We start from the raw sequence: 12,020 nt of genomic DNA on the forward strand, positions 1-12,020 counted from the left end.
TTTTTTTAATGAAATGTATGTATCAAAAACATAAAACAAAGGCTAGATGTGGCATTTTTCATATGGTACAGATTGTGATCAGAAGAAATTACTAATCTGAACAGGGTCTGTTCTAAACTGGGTCAGTCTACAGTACCTGCTATTTATCACAGTGTTGTTATTGTTTTCCACGTAGATCACTTTGCTGAACGATTCATCATATCATATACTTGCAGTGCCGATTTTATTTTTCCACTGCTAAAACATCTTAATTACCAAAGCAGTTTTCTTAGGGGACACAACTCCAGATTGAAAATGAGCTTCTCTTAACAATAGGGACTAAAATTGTCTCCTGAATAACAAACAAGTTTTGTTAAAAAGCAAGTCTCCTCAGGTGCGTCACTCTGACAGCTTAGGGCCCTGCCCTGCGACGCTCCTGCCCCCAGCTCTGTCCCCGTTGGTAACCGTTGTCATGGAAACAGCGAGGTTCTGAGCCTCCCTGCAGCCGCAACGACGGCCCGCCTCCCCACACAGGGCAGCCAGCTCACATCCAACACTGAATCAGCCTGCTCAGTGACTACTGTCTAACAGACTTATTAAGAAGAAGCCAGCTCCTGTAAACACAAGGGTCTGATTAAACCAGGTGCAGACATATCCCATGCGAAGGATATAAACAGCAACCTGAACACTCTCCTCTTGTGATCTGCAAGCACTGCTTGTTCAAGGCTGTAACAACGTCCATGAAAACTTTGATCAAACACATGCAAACAGCCAACCAATTACAAATGCAAGTCGCCATGGCATTTTAACACTTCATCCACATTTCTGACAGGTGCTACTAAGCAAAGTTAACAGCATTAAAAATTAACTTTGTAAAAGCTAGTTTCACACGATGTCTGTGTAAATGGTGCTTTGTAAATCAATACTGAGAACAGACGATGAGGATGAGTCAAGGTTGAAGCTTCATGCATACCTATAAAACAATCAATAATGCTGAATCTGGAAATACTAAAATAAACTAAATAAATTCAATGACCAAAGACAAGAAGTCTAAAAGACATTGAAAAAGACAAATGTTTCCTACTGAATTTATTCCGTTTATATTTAGTATTTCTAAGTTTACCGTAACACCATGAAGTATCACCATTTTATAATCTCCAATAACGAGCTGCCAGCTACAGCTCTTTTGAAACAAACTGGCAATTATCTTTTGTGGCTCCTGGGAATTAATATGAATTTACTGTGCACTTACTGATGAGAAGAAAAAACTTCTTACTATTTATACTCTAGAGAATTTAAAACTCATAGTTTTTAGCTGCCCTCCAGGTTAGTGAGAGGTGATTCCAGCATTCCTTTCTCAGCTGGTAGGAGCTCAAGTCTAGACACCAGTCTGAAACATGTACCTGGGGGCTGACACTGTGGCTTGTGAACAGGGGCGAGACAAACCCAATAATGAGTTTAATCCCAATAGGGCCATAGTTACCAGATTGGTCCCAGGGTTCTCTATCTTCAGAGGGGATATGAAGAACCGCCCACCACTGTGAGCCTGTTGACAGGACAGAACCCATACTGCTGTAAACAGTGTGTGTATGAGAATGCAAGGTTGGCAGGGATGGGGTTAAATCTATCCGTGCCAACCATCACAGGTGTGGCCATTCCCCAGTTAAGTAACTGGTGCTAATTGGGGAGTGGCCACATGTATAAAAGGAACCAGAAATCCTTTGACTGTTAAGAGTAGTTTGGGGGTGAGTGTTTGTGCTGTGATTTTTGTTTAAACCTTTTAGTTTGGCCATTGTTCTAGTTTGTTTAGGGTAGCGTCATGGCCCAAGCTGTTACCAGCAGGAAAGAGACCCAGAGACAGAAAGCTGCAGTTTAAGCACTAGAGTGCACATTTAATAAACAAAACAACAAATAAACAGGAACAAACAAACTGGCACGAGGGCCAAAATAAAAGGTTTCAACAAAAGAATAACTATGTGCAGGCTGGGCATTAGCCTTTACTACCACGTTGATAAACAATAAACAGGGCTTCTGCCCTGCCACACACCCTCAGGGCTTAAAGGGTACATAAGGACCTTTTTATTTTATTGTGTTACATGTTCCCATGTGTTGCTACAACTGTTTACTGTGTATTGTTTTAATTTTTTTTTTTTAATTTACATTTTTACCACTTTTTTAAACTTTTAAATTGCATTCCCTGCCTCAAGATGGCTTCACATGTACCCGCATGGACCTCTCAGAACTACATTTCCCATCATCCTCCTGCTCACATATGTAACTGAGATGGATTTACCAGTGAGCAGGAGGATGATGGGAAATGTAGTTCTGAGAGGTCCATGCAGGTACATGTGAAGCTAGGTCAACTATAAGAAATGAAGTCAAGTAGACAAACGGATGAGCGTTTGAACGTATAAACTCTTAACACTGTTCACATTCAGACAGCAAATATGTTTTCATCAGCAGTCATTTATTATGTCTCCTGAAAAGAATGAACCCCCCCAATCCATTATTTTGAATCCATACCATGTTAGAATTGCCTTTATCCCTTGATGTGGATATTCTATAGGCGCAGTGCCAGAGAGACAGAGCTTAGACAGCACTCCGCTGCATTGAGACAGCTCCCCGCCTACCCTGTCACCCCTAGACAAGACACTGCATTCATTACAGCTGCCTTCAAGATGAGATTTGCTCGGCAACACAGAATACTGAGTTCCATGAAGACAACCATCCTTAACCCAGCTCTAGCATTTCCTGTAAAACCCATAACCTCCAAGCACTGCAGTTGGAAAGAAGACTTTAAGGAAGGAGGAAGCTGGTCTATATGCAGTGTAAACTACCCTATAGGGACTGTAAACAAACTGGACAGCCAACAAGGCCTGGTTTAGTGATTAAAGGAAGCCTTACCTGGATCTGCCCCTTGCCCATGATTCTGTCTGTGCTCTCGCCATCCTCTTTGTTGAGTCTGGTTTTGTTGTAGCACTTCTCATAACACAGTAACCGCAGGGTCTGAGAGCCTTCCAACTCAATCTCAAACTCCTGGGAAAGGATAAGAAAGCGCAACGGTGAGATGCTCTTCCCTTTGCAGGGCAGTGTTTCAAAGGGATGGGTTTTATTATTCCCCGCTGATTGAACTTAGGGTTCAAATGCTTTTCAAACATGGAAAACCTCTCACATTTAAATATGCTTGTATTTGTGAAAAAGAGAGAATTGCATTTCCATTTTGTTTTAAAGGGTTAAGTAAAAACAGGAAGGTAAAACAAAGAGGCAGGAAATCTTTCCTATTAGAAATTGTGCTGCTGTGCTGTGCTGTGCTGGGGACCAGCTAGAGTTGGGAATTGGAACACATGATTACAAATACTCAAACTAATATATGTCCTACTGGGTGATACTCAGCCCAGTACAGTTTTACAGAAGTTACAATAATTTAGGAATGTAGATAACAAATCACCTTTTACAGTAAAGAGACTCTTCAACCAGCATTGGTGTTTCTTGAACCAGAATGACCAGTGAAAAATAAGCAAGCAGCTCAGACCAAGATAGACCCGTGCTGGCCATTGCTTGGATTTCAAACAGGGGTTATCAAATCAACAGATACATATGAGTGGAAGAGAAACCGCTCCTAAAAACAAGGCTCCAGATTGGACGTATACAAGCCTAGAATCAGAAACTCACCTCGTTCCAGTTAGGTTCTGTGGTGTCTCTGTACACTCGCGTCTTGGCCTTGTTCACAAAATAACCAAAGGAGTCCACTTCTAATGTGCAGTACAGATCTGTATATGAGAGGCAAGCGTTTAGCCAAGACCATATCAATGCATATTTCCTATCACACTGAAAACAGGGTAATATCATGAACTGGGGAGGACCGGAAGGGAGATAGCCAGTTTAATAGTGTGTCTAAAACCAGCCCCCCAGCAAATCATAAAAACAGAATCCAATTCCATTAATCTGAATCAGTCAGAAAGGGTGAGTCTGGCTCTCCTTTTAATTACACTAGAACACAAAGGAATGGTGGAAAGACTCTCATTCCATCTCCTCTAGCATCTGTGCATGCTAATAAAACACAGTGCCAAGGAGTCCTATCAAGAGCACTTTAAACAATGCCAGAGCTGGAATACGACTGCAAATGTACGGTTTTAATGAATTCTTCTTGACAGATGCAGTACTAAACTATGTATTGTAAAACAGCTGAGGGCAATGGAAAGTCCACTGAATGCCCTGATCGCTGGTTTTGGGGCTGTAAGTGTTGCACAGAAGGGACTGCTGATGGAACAGGCATTTGTAGACGTGCCATCAATTTATAGTGTTCCTTATTAAAAAAAAAATTATAAGCTTTATGGTTAAGAACATGTCACTATGGTATAGCATGTTTAAAACCATAGTAATTACAATGGTACAATTATAGTATAACCACAGGACAAACTTCATAATTACTGTGCAATCTCTCTGTCTGTGCAAATGAAATGGCGGACAATGCAGACAAATTAAACGGCGCTCTTAGAAACTCTTAGTAAGCTTACTTAAGCTCTGTTTAAGTCCGGAGGCTGAGTGGACAATTACATTCAGGAACCCATACAGTCCAGGGGATTCATCATCTGGGAAGAAACAAACAACACAGTTATTACAGACCAATCCAAACAGTTTACAACAGCAGATGTCTCTACCTACTCTAAGTAAAGAGGCCAAGCAAAAAAGAAATGTAAAAATGGCATAAGAGCAGTGGCAGAAGGAAGGACTGACCCTGTGCCCTATTCCTAGCTGAAGGACAGGTAGTGCAGATACAGCATACACAGTCAGCAGCAAAGGCTCTTTTAATAGAAACAATGAAATGCAAGACAGGATCCTGACTTGCAAAAACCTGAAGGGTATTGCTTTTAATGAGCCGAGCTGGCCCCTCCCACACCGCCTGGGACCCGCCCCCCTCCTACCTTCTTTATTGATCGTCAGCGGAATGTTGTGGACCGTCTGCAGCTTCACACACGAGTTAGTCAGCATCTGGAGCTCCACCGAGGTCAGGGAGAAGCTCTTGAAACCTGGAACAGCATTTCAACACATGTGAGGGGCTTTTCTTGAACAGCAGGATACAGAACGGCAAAGGCAAGGGCAAGGGCAAGCCACGATACAGTAAAAGGAACAATCTTATTAGAATTGAAAGTGGCAAATATAAATTCCACTACTGTAACTCATTATGACATGTCCCACTTGTACATGTTACGGCCAAATTCGGACAATGACGTCAATGACCGGGCACTGTTGTCAGAGCCCAAGAGCAACGGCCAATGACAGCATTGGCCGATTTTCGGTCTTTGGCCGTAACATACACACTGGCTGATTTCAAGTGCTGATAAATCAATTGTTTGTTCATCACAGTAAATAGATCACATGTGTCCTCATTTGTAAGTGAAAGCAAGCAGCTTCTAAGAGCATGTGTCTGTTACTCATAACTCTTTACCACCGATTCATTGGCATGTTGGTCTGGGCTGTACCGCCCCACCCCAAGCACCCTGCCTTGAAGAATTCTGCTGTAACACCTACATTTCTTCTGCTGCTCCCGAATCATTTCTCTCCACTCCGCCCGCTCGTAGTCCGAAGAGATCAGGAACATGTAGCTCTGAAATTGAACAGGAAGGGAAAAGCTGTTAAAGCCAGCGCGTTCCTTTCAGTTCAGAGAGTACTTGTGGGGACACATGATTTTTCATGTGAAACCAATTAGGAAAAAGACCAGAGACACACGCATACGCAAGACTGGCAGGTTAATAGGTATAAACAGGATACTCAAGCACACCATTCTCTACTACAGTATATTGCAAGATCAGGGATGGAAATCAGATTCTTATTGCATAGCAGTTTCACCCATACCATTTTTTTTAGGATCTTGATAAGGTAACAAGCTCAGGTGTGTCTTATTAAACTCATTCTAAAACTAGGAATAGATCAAACTGCTATGCAATGGGAGTCTTATTTCCATCCCTGAGCTTACAGCAGGCAAACTCAACAGCTGACTCTCTTAAATGAAGGCGGGTCAGTAAGATGAGATGTCACCTTGCCGTTCCTGTTGTGCACTTTGAAGGCCATGTTGGGAGACATCAGCAGCAGCAGCGACTCCTGTTCAGACAGCTTCTTTTTCAACCTCTCGATCACCTTACTGCCTTTGTTAGCTCTCTGCTGGCACAACAACAAAGGAGGGGGTCGGGTTAACCAGCTACTATCAGCACAGCGGTCTTGCATGCAGTCGTGTGCAAATGTATCAGAATAGCTCAAGACTGGTCATTTATATCCTTTATATACCTGCCTACCTGCATGAAAACCTCCTAAACTGCATGCGTGGCCTAAGTAATCCATTAAATTATACAATCATTCATTTCATATTTTGACAATTTTCCAGGATTTTCAGTTCCAGTGGTTTGATTTCATATGCAAAACAAAACAAATGCAGAAGCAATGGGGTGTTCCAATGACTACTGTACAAGCTTTTGCATTTAAAGTTATACAGTATATGTCAATTGTCCTGCGAACAATTCGGTCTTCCTATAGACCTTTTCTGCTGACCACTACTAAATATGTATTTATAATATAAAGAAGACCCTCCTGATAATGATGTGATAAAGCCATCTGAATTTTTTTTTCACTTCTTATGGGGGGATTATGAATATATTCTACAAGATATTCCAGTATTAGTATATTAGATATTAAGATATCTAATATCAATTTGTGCAAAATACTATGCACCATGTGGCAGTTACACAATAGCATTATTAATCTTCATAGTTAAGTAAATAGGAACTAGGCTGTGGCCCAGATTATGTGTATAGATATGCTGGGGTTTTGGACAGAAGATTAATTCTGTTCAAGACATATGGCCTGGCATATGTCTTGGGAGTGTAGTCAATGCAGTTGCATTGTATTATACTGGGGACATTTTCAATGGACGACTTGAGATTTGCACACAGATCTCAACGCAGCAATGGTAAAAGCAACTTGTGTGTCCCAGTTCATTAAAAAAAAATATTTCCCAGCATTACTGGGGCAAGGTCCAAGAGTTTAACAAACTGCAATTGAGTGAAGTGACTCCTTTTGATCGTGGTGTATTTCCCTGCAGTCCCACAGATCACCCCCAGACTGCAGGCTGGTGTAGAATTCTGTGTGTGCGTGTGCGTGTGTGTCTGTGTTTGCGAGCGTGTGCCAGTGTGTAGTGTGGACACCCCATGTCAGCAGCGCAGTGCTGTACCTTCTCTCTCTGGATCTCGTTCTTGATCTGGGAGATCTTGATCTTCATGGCGTCGATCTCCTCATCGGGGACCTGTGGGATGTTGGGGGAGCAGTCCGACTCGTCTATCGTCTGGAAGGTGAGGTCTGACAGCGGGATGTACCATTTACAGTCGTACTGCTGACTCTTCCTGCAACGCCAACAGGCACGTTAGAATGTGAGTACATCTCCGTTTACTGCTGCAGTACAGATCGTTTAGCCAGAGCACAGATCAGGGCTTCCCAAAATTCTTTACCGGTGGACCACCTGTTCAGCTGCATTAGGTACTGCCGCTCACTATTAGCACTTTTTTTGAAACCTGTAACACTGGAAATAAACTTCATCTAAATTGTTATTTTTATATATATAAAAATGCATAGAATGTCATTGCTCCCGTGGCCCACAGTTTGGGAACCCCTGGCATAGATGATCAAACTAAACTCAGTGCATTGATGAAGTGTATTAGTATTTTAGTACATTCTTTACTGCTTTGTAAATGCTGGTTATAAATTGACATCAAGTCTCCAACACAAACTCACATTTTAATATTCTTCAAGAAATATATATTAAAAAATATAATCAAATAAAAAAGCAATGATCTAATAAATGCAAAACATGTTATTGTAGAATAATTCAAATACAGCAATCGTCCAAGCATTACTGGAACTATAGATCTGTAATATGACATTTTCTTAAACAGCCTTTAATGCAGGCCTGTTGAGTTTTACTTAGTGGGCATGTCTATTGATCCATATAATAATCACATACTTCCATATTCTTAGGCAACCATCAACTCCAGCCCAAGGGGAAGAGTTAATCCAAGCAGCAGGATTTAATAAAAGGTGGTTATTTCATAGGGAGTGCTTCCCGCTCTCTTACCCGCCAACCTGTTTCTTGAGCTTGGTGCAGAGCAGCAGGTCAGTGAAGAGAAAGACGTGCCGCAGTTTGCGAGCGCCTTCCACCAACTCCACCATGAAGCGGTCCTTCAGAAGCTGCCGGTTCTGCAGAGGAAAGGACCTCACATTCAAGAGATAAACAATACTAACGTACTCTATCAAAGCTTTGATGCACTTTCATATACTCCTATTGTTACAAGAACTCAACAGCGTGGCGATTCGGCTCACAACGGTTTAAATGGGCCATACACCTCCAGCTACTGTCAACTAGCTTTGTGTAATACACCCAAGTCAGGTTGATAAACCTGTAGTTTAAAGACAAGCCACAAGAGGGCAGAGTGCACAAGAGCAAAGGTAGATCCTAAAAATGATGTAACACTTTGTGCCAGGCAGGGGGAGCTGCTGTGCGTCAGTCTACTATCCTTGGGTTTAAAGTATGACTTGGTACCCAGAGTAATAGAAGCACTGTACAGAAACAAAACAGCTGCTAAGAAACAGAAATGGGAAAAAATAAAATAAACAAAAATGTTTCGCACTGTCAGATCTTGTGACAAAATTGTATTACTGACGCATGAACTGACTTAAACGGCCAACCCTGTGCGTTCTGAAATCAGTGCAGGGGCGTGTAAGCCTGAGCAGACAGCTGAGGCCCGTCTCCAGGGAGAAAGCAGAAGAGAGCACAGAACAGCCATGGCAAGGTGGCGGCAGTGAAGTCATTATTGGCTGCGTCCACCACAAGAGGAGGTAATGGGCTGCTCTGGGTCTGTGCCCAATTAAAATCCCTCAGGACACTCATCAAGCACAGACGCTTGGAAAATGACTGCCAGGCTGAAGAAGATCTGTGCATACAAGTTGTTTTTAGCATTGATGTCTATCAGGGGTCAGTAAGGATGAGGTCAAGCGAGCAGGATCTGAAGAACATTAAGTCACTAACTGTAAGATGTGAGCCTTTGGGAGATTGCACATACAAAATGATTTTTTTTTTTTTCTTTCATTTTGAAACACCTGCCATAAGAGAGGGGGTAGGGCCATTGTGGGCAGCCAGGACGGTACAGAACTGAATAGCCTGCAGGGCATTTACATTGTTCTGGGCAAACCCATCTGCAACGATTGCAGTCTGAATCGCAGTCATCTATCTTAATACTGTTCCTCAGCAACAGTCGTTAATTAGAGCAGTCTTTGATAAAGAATTGTCAGCCAACCGAACGTCACCTACCAGCTCTCTATTGAAGTCTGATCTGCTGTCTTGCTTGACTAACAGCAGCAGCTTTCACAGTACATCCTACATAAAGGATCAAATGAATCAGTCAGGTAAGAGAAAGCCAGTTTTAAACAAAAGTTATCCCAGGAAGGAAGGAATAATGAAGGAATAACATACTGCAATTGAGTCCAATGATTATTGTTATCCAGGTTTCTGGTGTAAAACAGCAAGCGAGGATAGGGACGGGTTGCAGCAGAGTCGAACACCACGCCTGGCAGGGCATATCAACCACAGTTTTGAGAACTCTTTCCTAACTCAATTGGTGGTATAAAGAGGTTCTGGAGCGGTGCCCGGTGTGTAAACCCCTAAGGGCACCTGAACATGAGACCATCACTCAAGTACACCACAAGTGAGGGGCGACTGCTGGTAGCAAATCCAGCTGGATAGTGCCAATGAGTTTCACATTACCTTGCAGTGTTCTGCACAGCGGGGAGACTGTCAGTGAGGAAAATGGATCATTTTGAAATATCCTAATGCCACTATAGCATTATTACAGCATCCTGTGAACAGTGCTATACAGAAAAACATTTCTCCATCAGAAAAATAGAACACTGCTTATAGAACCGTGATTATTACAGATTCAAAATCAACTAATCAGTTTCTTGTCCGGACTCTCTATCATGTATCATGTACAAACAAACACAGAAATACCAGTAATTTTAATGAAAAATAGTAGCACAGGCTATATAATAGTTTTTTTAATGGGTAACTCCACTATACTTTAACTTTGTCTTTTTATTTTTTAAATGTCATCTTATTAAAAATGGAATGCCTGCTGTTACTTGTACCAAATATACAAAATCAAGGAATCCTTGTACAGTGTGTGTGTGTGTGTGTGTGTGCGTGTGTGTGTACGTCTGCCTGCCTGCCTGTCTGTCTGCCATGTATTATTTATAAAACTCCCAAGTGCAGTGTATTTTTTTTTTTTAATTGTTGTGCTTATTTTCAGGATAACCCTGTAACCTCACAGCTTCCCTTAATGACTGCAATTTGTTTACTTCCTGTGGTCAGTCAGTGGATGGAGGTGACCACACTGTTTACATTGGCACTGGACCCTGGTACATTTTTTTATATTTTACACAAGGAGCCTTCAGCCCTGCCCAGGCCATTAGGCAGCTGGGAAGTGGTGCTGTTAGAGAAAGCCGACTGTGTAGACTTTCTGTTCCAAGTACTGACCTTGTGATTCTTTAGTGAAAGCTATGTGAAACTACTGAAACGTGGCGGGGGTAAGCACTGGCTCAAGTCATTTCCAGTATCGTGAGCAGCTCATTCCTGAGCAGAAGGAAGTCTGTGCACAGTGTAGCAGAACAGCCACTGAAGAGGCTGACCAGAGGAGGCTGGCATGTGCCTGACTCCTGGTTCCCTTCATATTGTTGCTGCTAGACTCTCCAGTGATGTCATCAGACACTGCGAGCCATGAGTCATGTGGCCGACCAGTTGACCTGGCTGGCTCAAGTGCATCAATAACCCCTTTTGGTGGTCATGTACTCCTCCTCATTCAAGCAACTGACACAGTACTCAATCGACTGCTAAAGAACCTCAACACAGAGGCAGCAATTATCTTGTTTATTTCACATATTCCCCAGAAAATCACCTTGCCTTCAGTGTATCACCCACAAGTGTGCAACCAGGCTTCCCCAGGTCAGAGGTCATGGTGCACACAGGCCTTGTCAAGGGCTAGAGAACTGGGAGATGAAACCATAATCCAGGCTTTAATTTATAACACGGCTAAACCCAAGAGCTCTGGGCTATACTGGTATATACTGTATCTGTGATGTTGCAGTCTATGGGCTGCTCAAGGGACTGTGTGAGAAGAATAGTTCATTTGTTTTTGCAGCTGCTTTGAACCAGCCTGCCTACTCCTCCAGCACCCCCGAATCTATTCTATCTTGAGTAAACATCATTACTGCCCACGAAGTCTTGCTGCTGGCATAATGGACTGTCTGAGAAAATAGAATAATCTAGTTACAAAACTTGAGTCCTCAGTAATATAACTAATCACCCTCCACCAATGCAGAAATCAAATCAGAGACTTGTAGCTTCAAATGATATTTTAATTGCACATTACTGTGTTATGGTGTTTGCTATCATTTGAACTCAGCCCCACCTACTCTCCTAGTCTGTATAACTGTGGAGTACGTGGAGCTGACAGTTGAAAAGTCTAATTGTCACATGATCTGAATGGAATGAGGAAGGCTGTTCAGTACTTACAATAACGTAATATGGGAGCAAGAGAACCCAGAAGCACTCAGACTGTATTCAAACCACTAGCTAAGAAAAGTGACAACTTAACTGACGCTGCTGAATGGACAATAACACTCATTCGCTGGTAGAATCTGGCACCTTCTTCATTAAAAGTAAAATGGTTTTCATAATACTCTGCAGTTCAGCCTGCTTCCTCAAGATCCTACACAGTGGTTATCAGTGTTTATTTTGGCATGTGTTAATGGACGTGTGAAGTGGATTGGGGCTCACGCACCGCTACCAAACTCTGCAGCGCATTCCTGCTTGATTAAATTGAGTAAGTGGACTATCGTGTGGTGAGCAGCAGAGATTGATGATATCCCCAGTGAGCTTTCCTGTAAGAATGTTGCTGAGCAGCAGTGAAACCTCCCAGTGATGAATCAGTGGGCAACAGGTT

The 12,020-nt window shown here is 42.4% G+C and overlaps 1 protein-coding gene across 2 annotated transcripts in view; it reads right to left on the bottom strand.

Annotated features, from left to right (window-relative positions):
- The window catches only part of LOC117427765 (breakpoint cluster region protein-like), a 96,644-nt gene that overhangs the window by 15,765 nt on the left and 68,859 nt on the right, over window positions 1-12,020 (bottom strand). The window contains exons 9-16 of one of the 2 annotated variants that reach the window (XM_058994675.1): window positions 8,102-8,223; window positions 7,205-7,373; window positions 6,019-6,138; window positions 5,512-5,587; window positions 4,905-5,009; window positions 4,497-4,571; window positions 3,652-3,749; window positions 2,884-3,015 (exon numbers count right to left, since the gene is read on the bottom strand). In XM_058994675.1, the coding sequence (XP_058850658.1) occupies window positions 2,884-3,015; window positions 3,652-3,749; window positions 4,497-4,571; window positions 4,905-5,009; window positions 5,512-5,587; window positions 6,019-6,138; window positions 7,205-7,373; window positions 8,102-8,223 (897 nt within the window). Of the gene's footprint in view, window positions 1-2,883; window positions 3,016-3,651; window positions 3,750-4,496; window positions 4,572-4,904; window positions 5,010-5,511; window positions 5,588-6,018; window positions 6,142-7,204; window positions 7,374-8,101; window positions 8,224-12,020 lie in introns of both variants that reach the window. The other variant, XM_058994676.1, reaches the window with a different exon arrangement.

The sequence above is a fragment of the Acipenser ruthenus genome, chromosome 21 (assembly GCF_902713425.1).
Source record: "Acipenser ruthenus chromosome 21, fAciRut3.2 maternal haplotype, whole genome shotgun sequence".
NCBI classification, from domain to species: Eukaryota; Metazoa; Chordata; class Actinopteri; order Acipenseriformes; family Acipenseridae; genus Acipenser; species Acipenser ruthenus.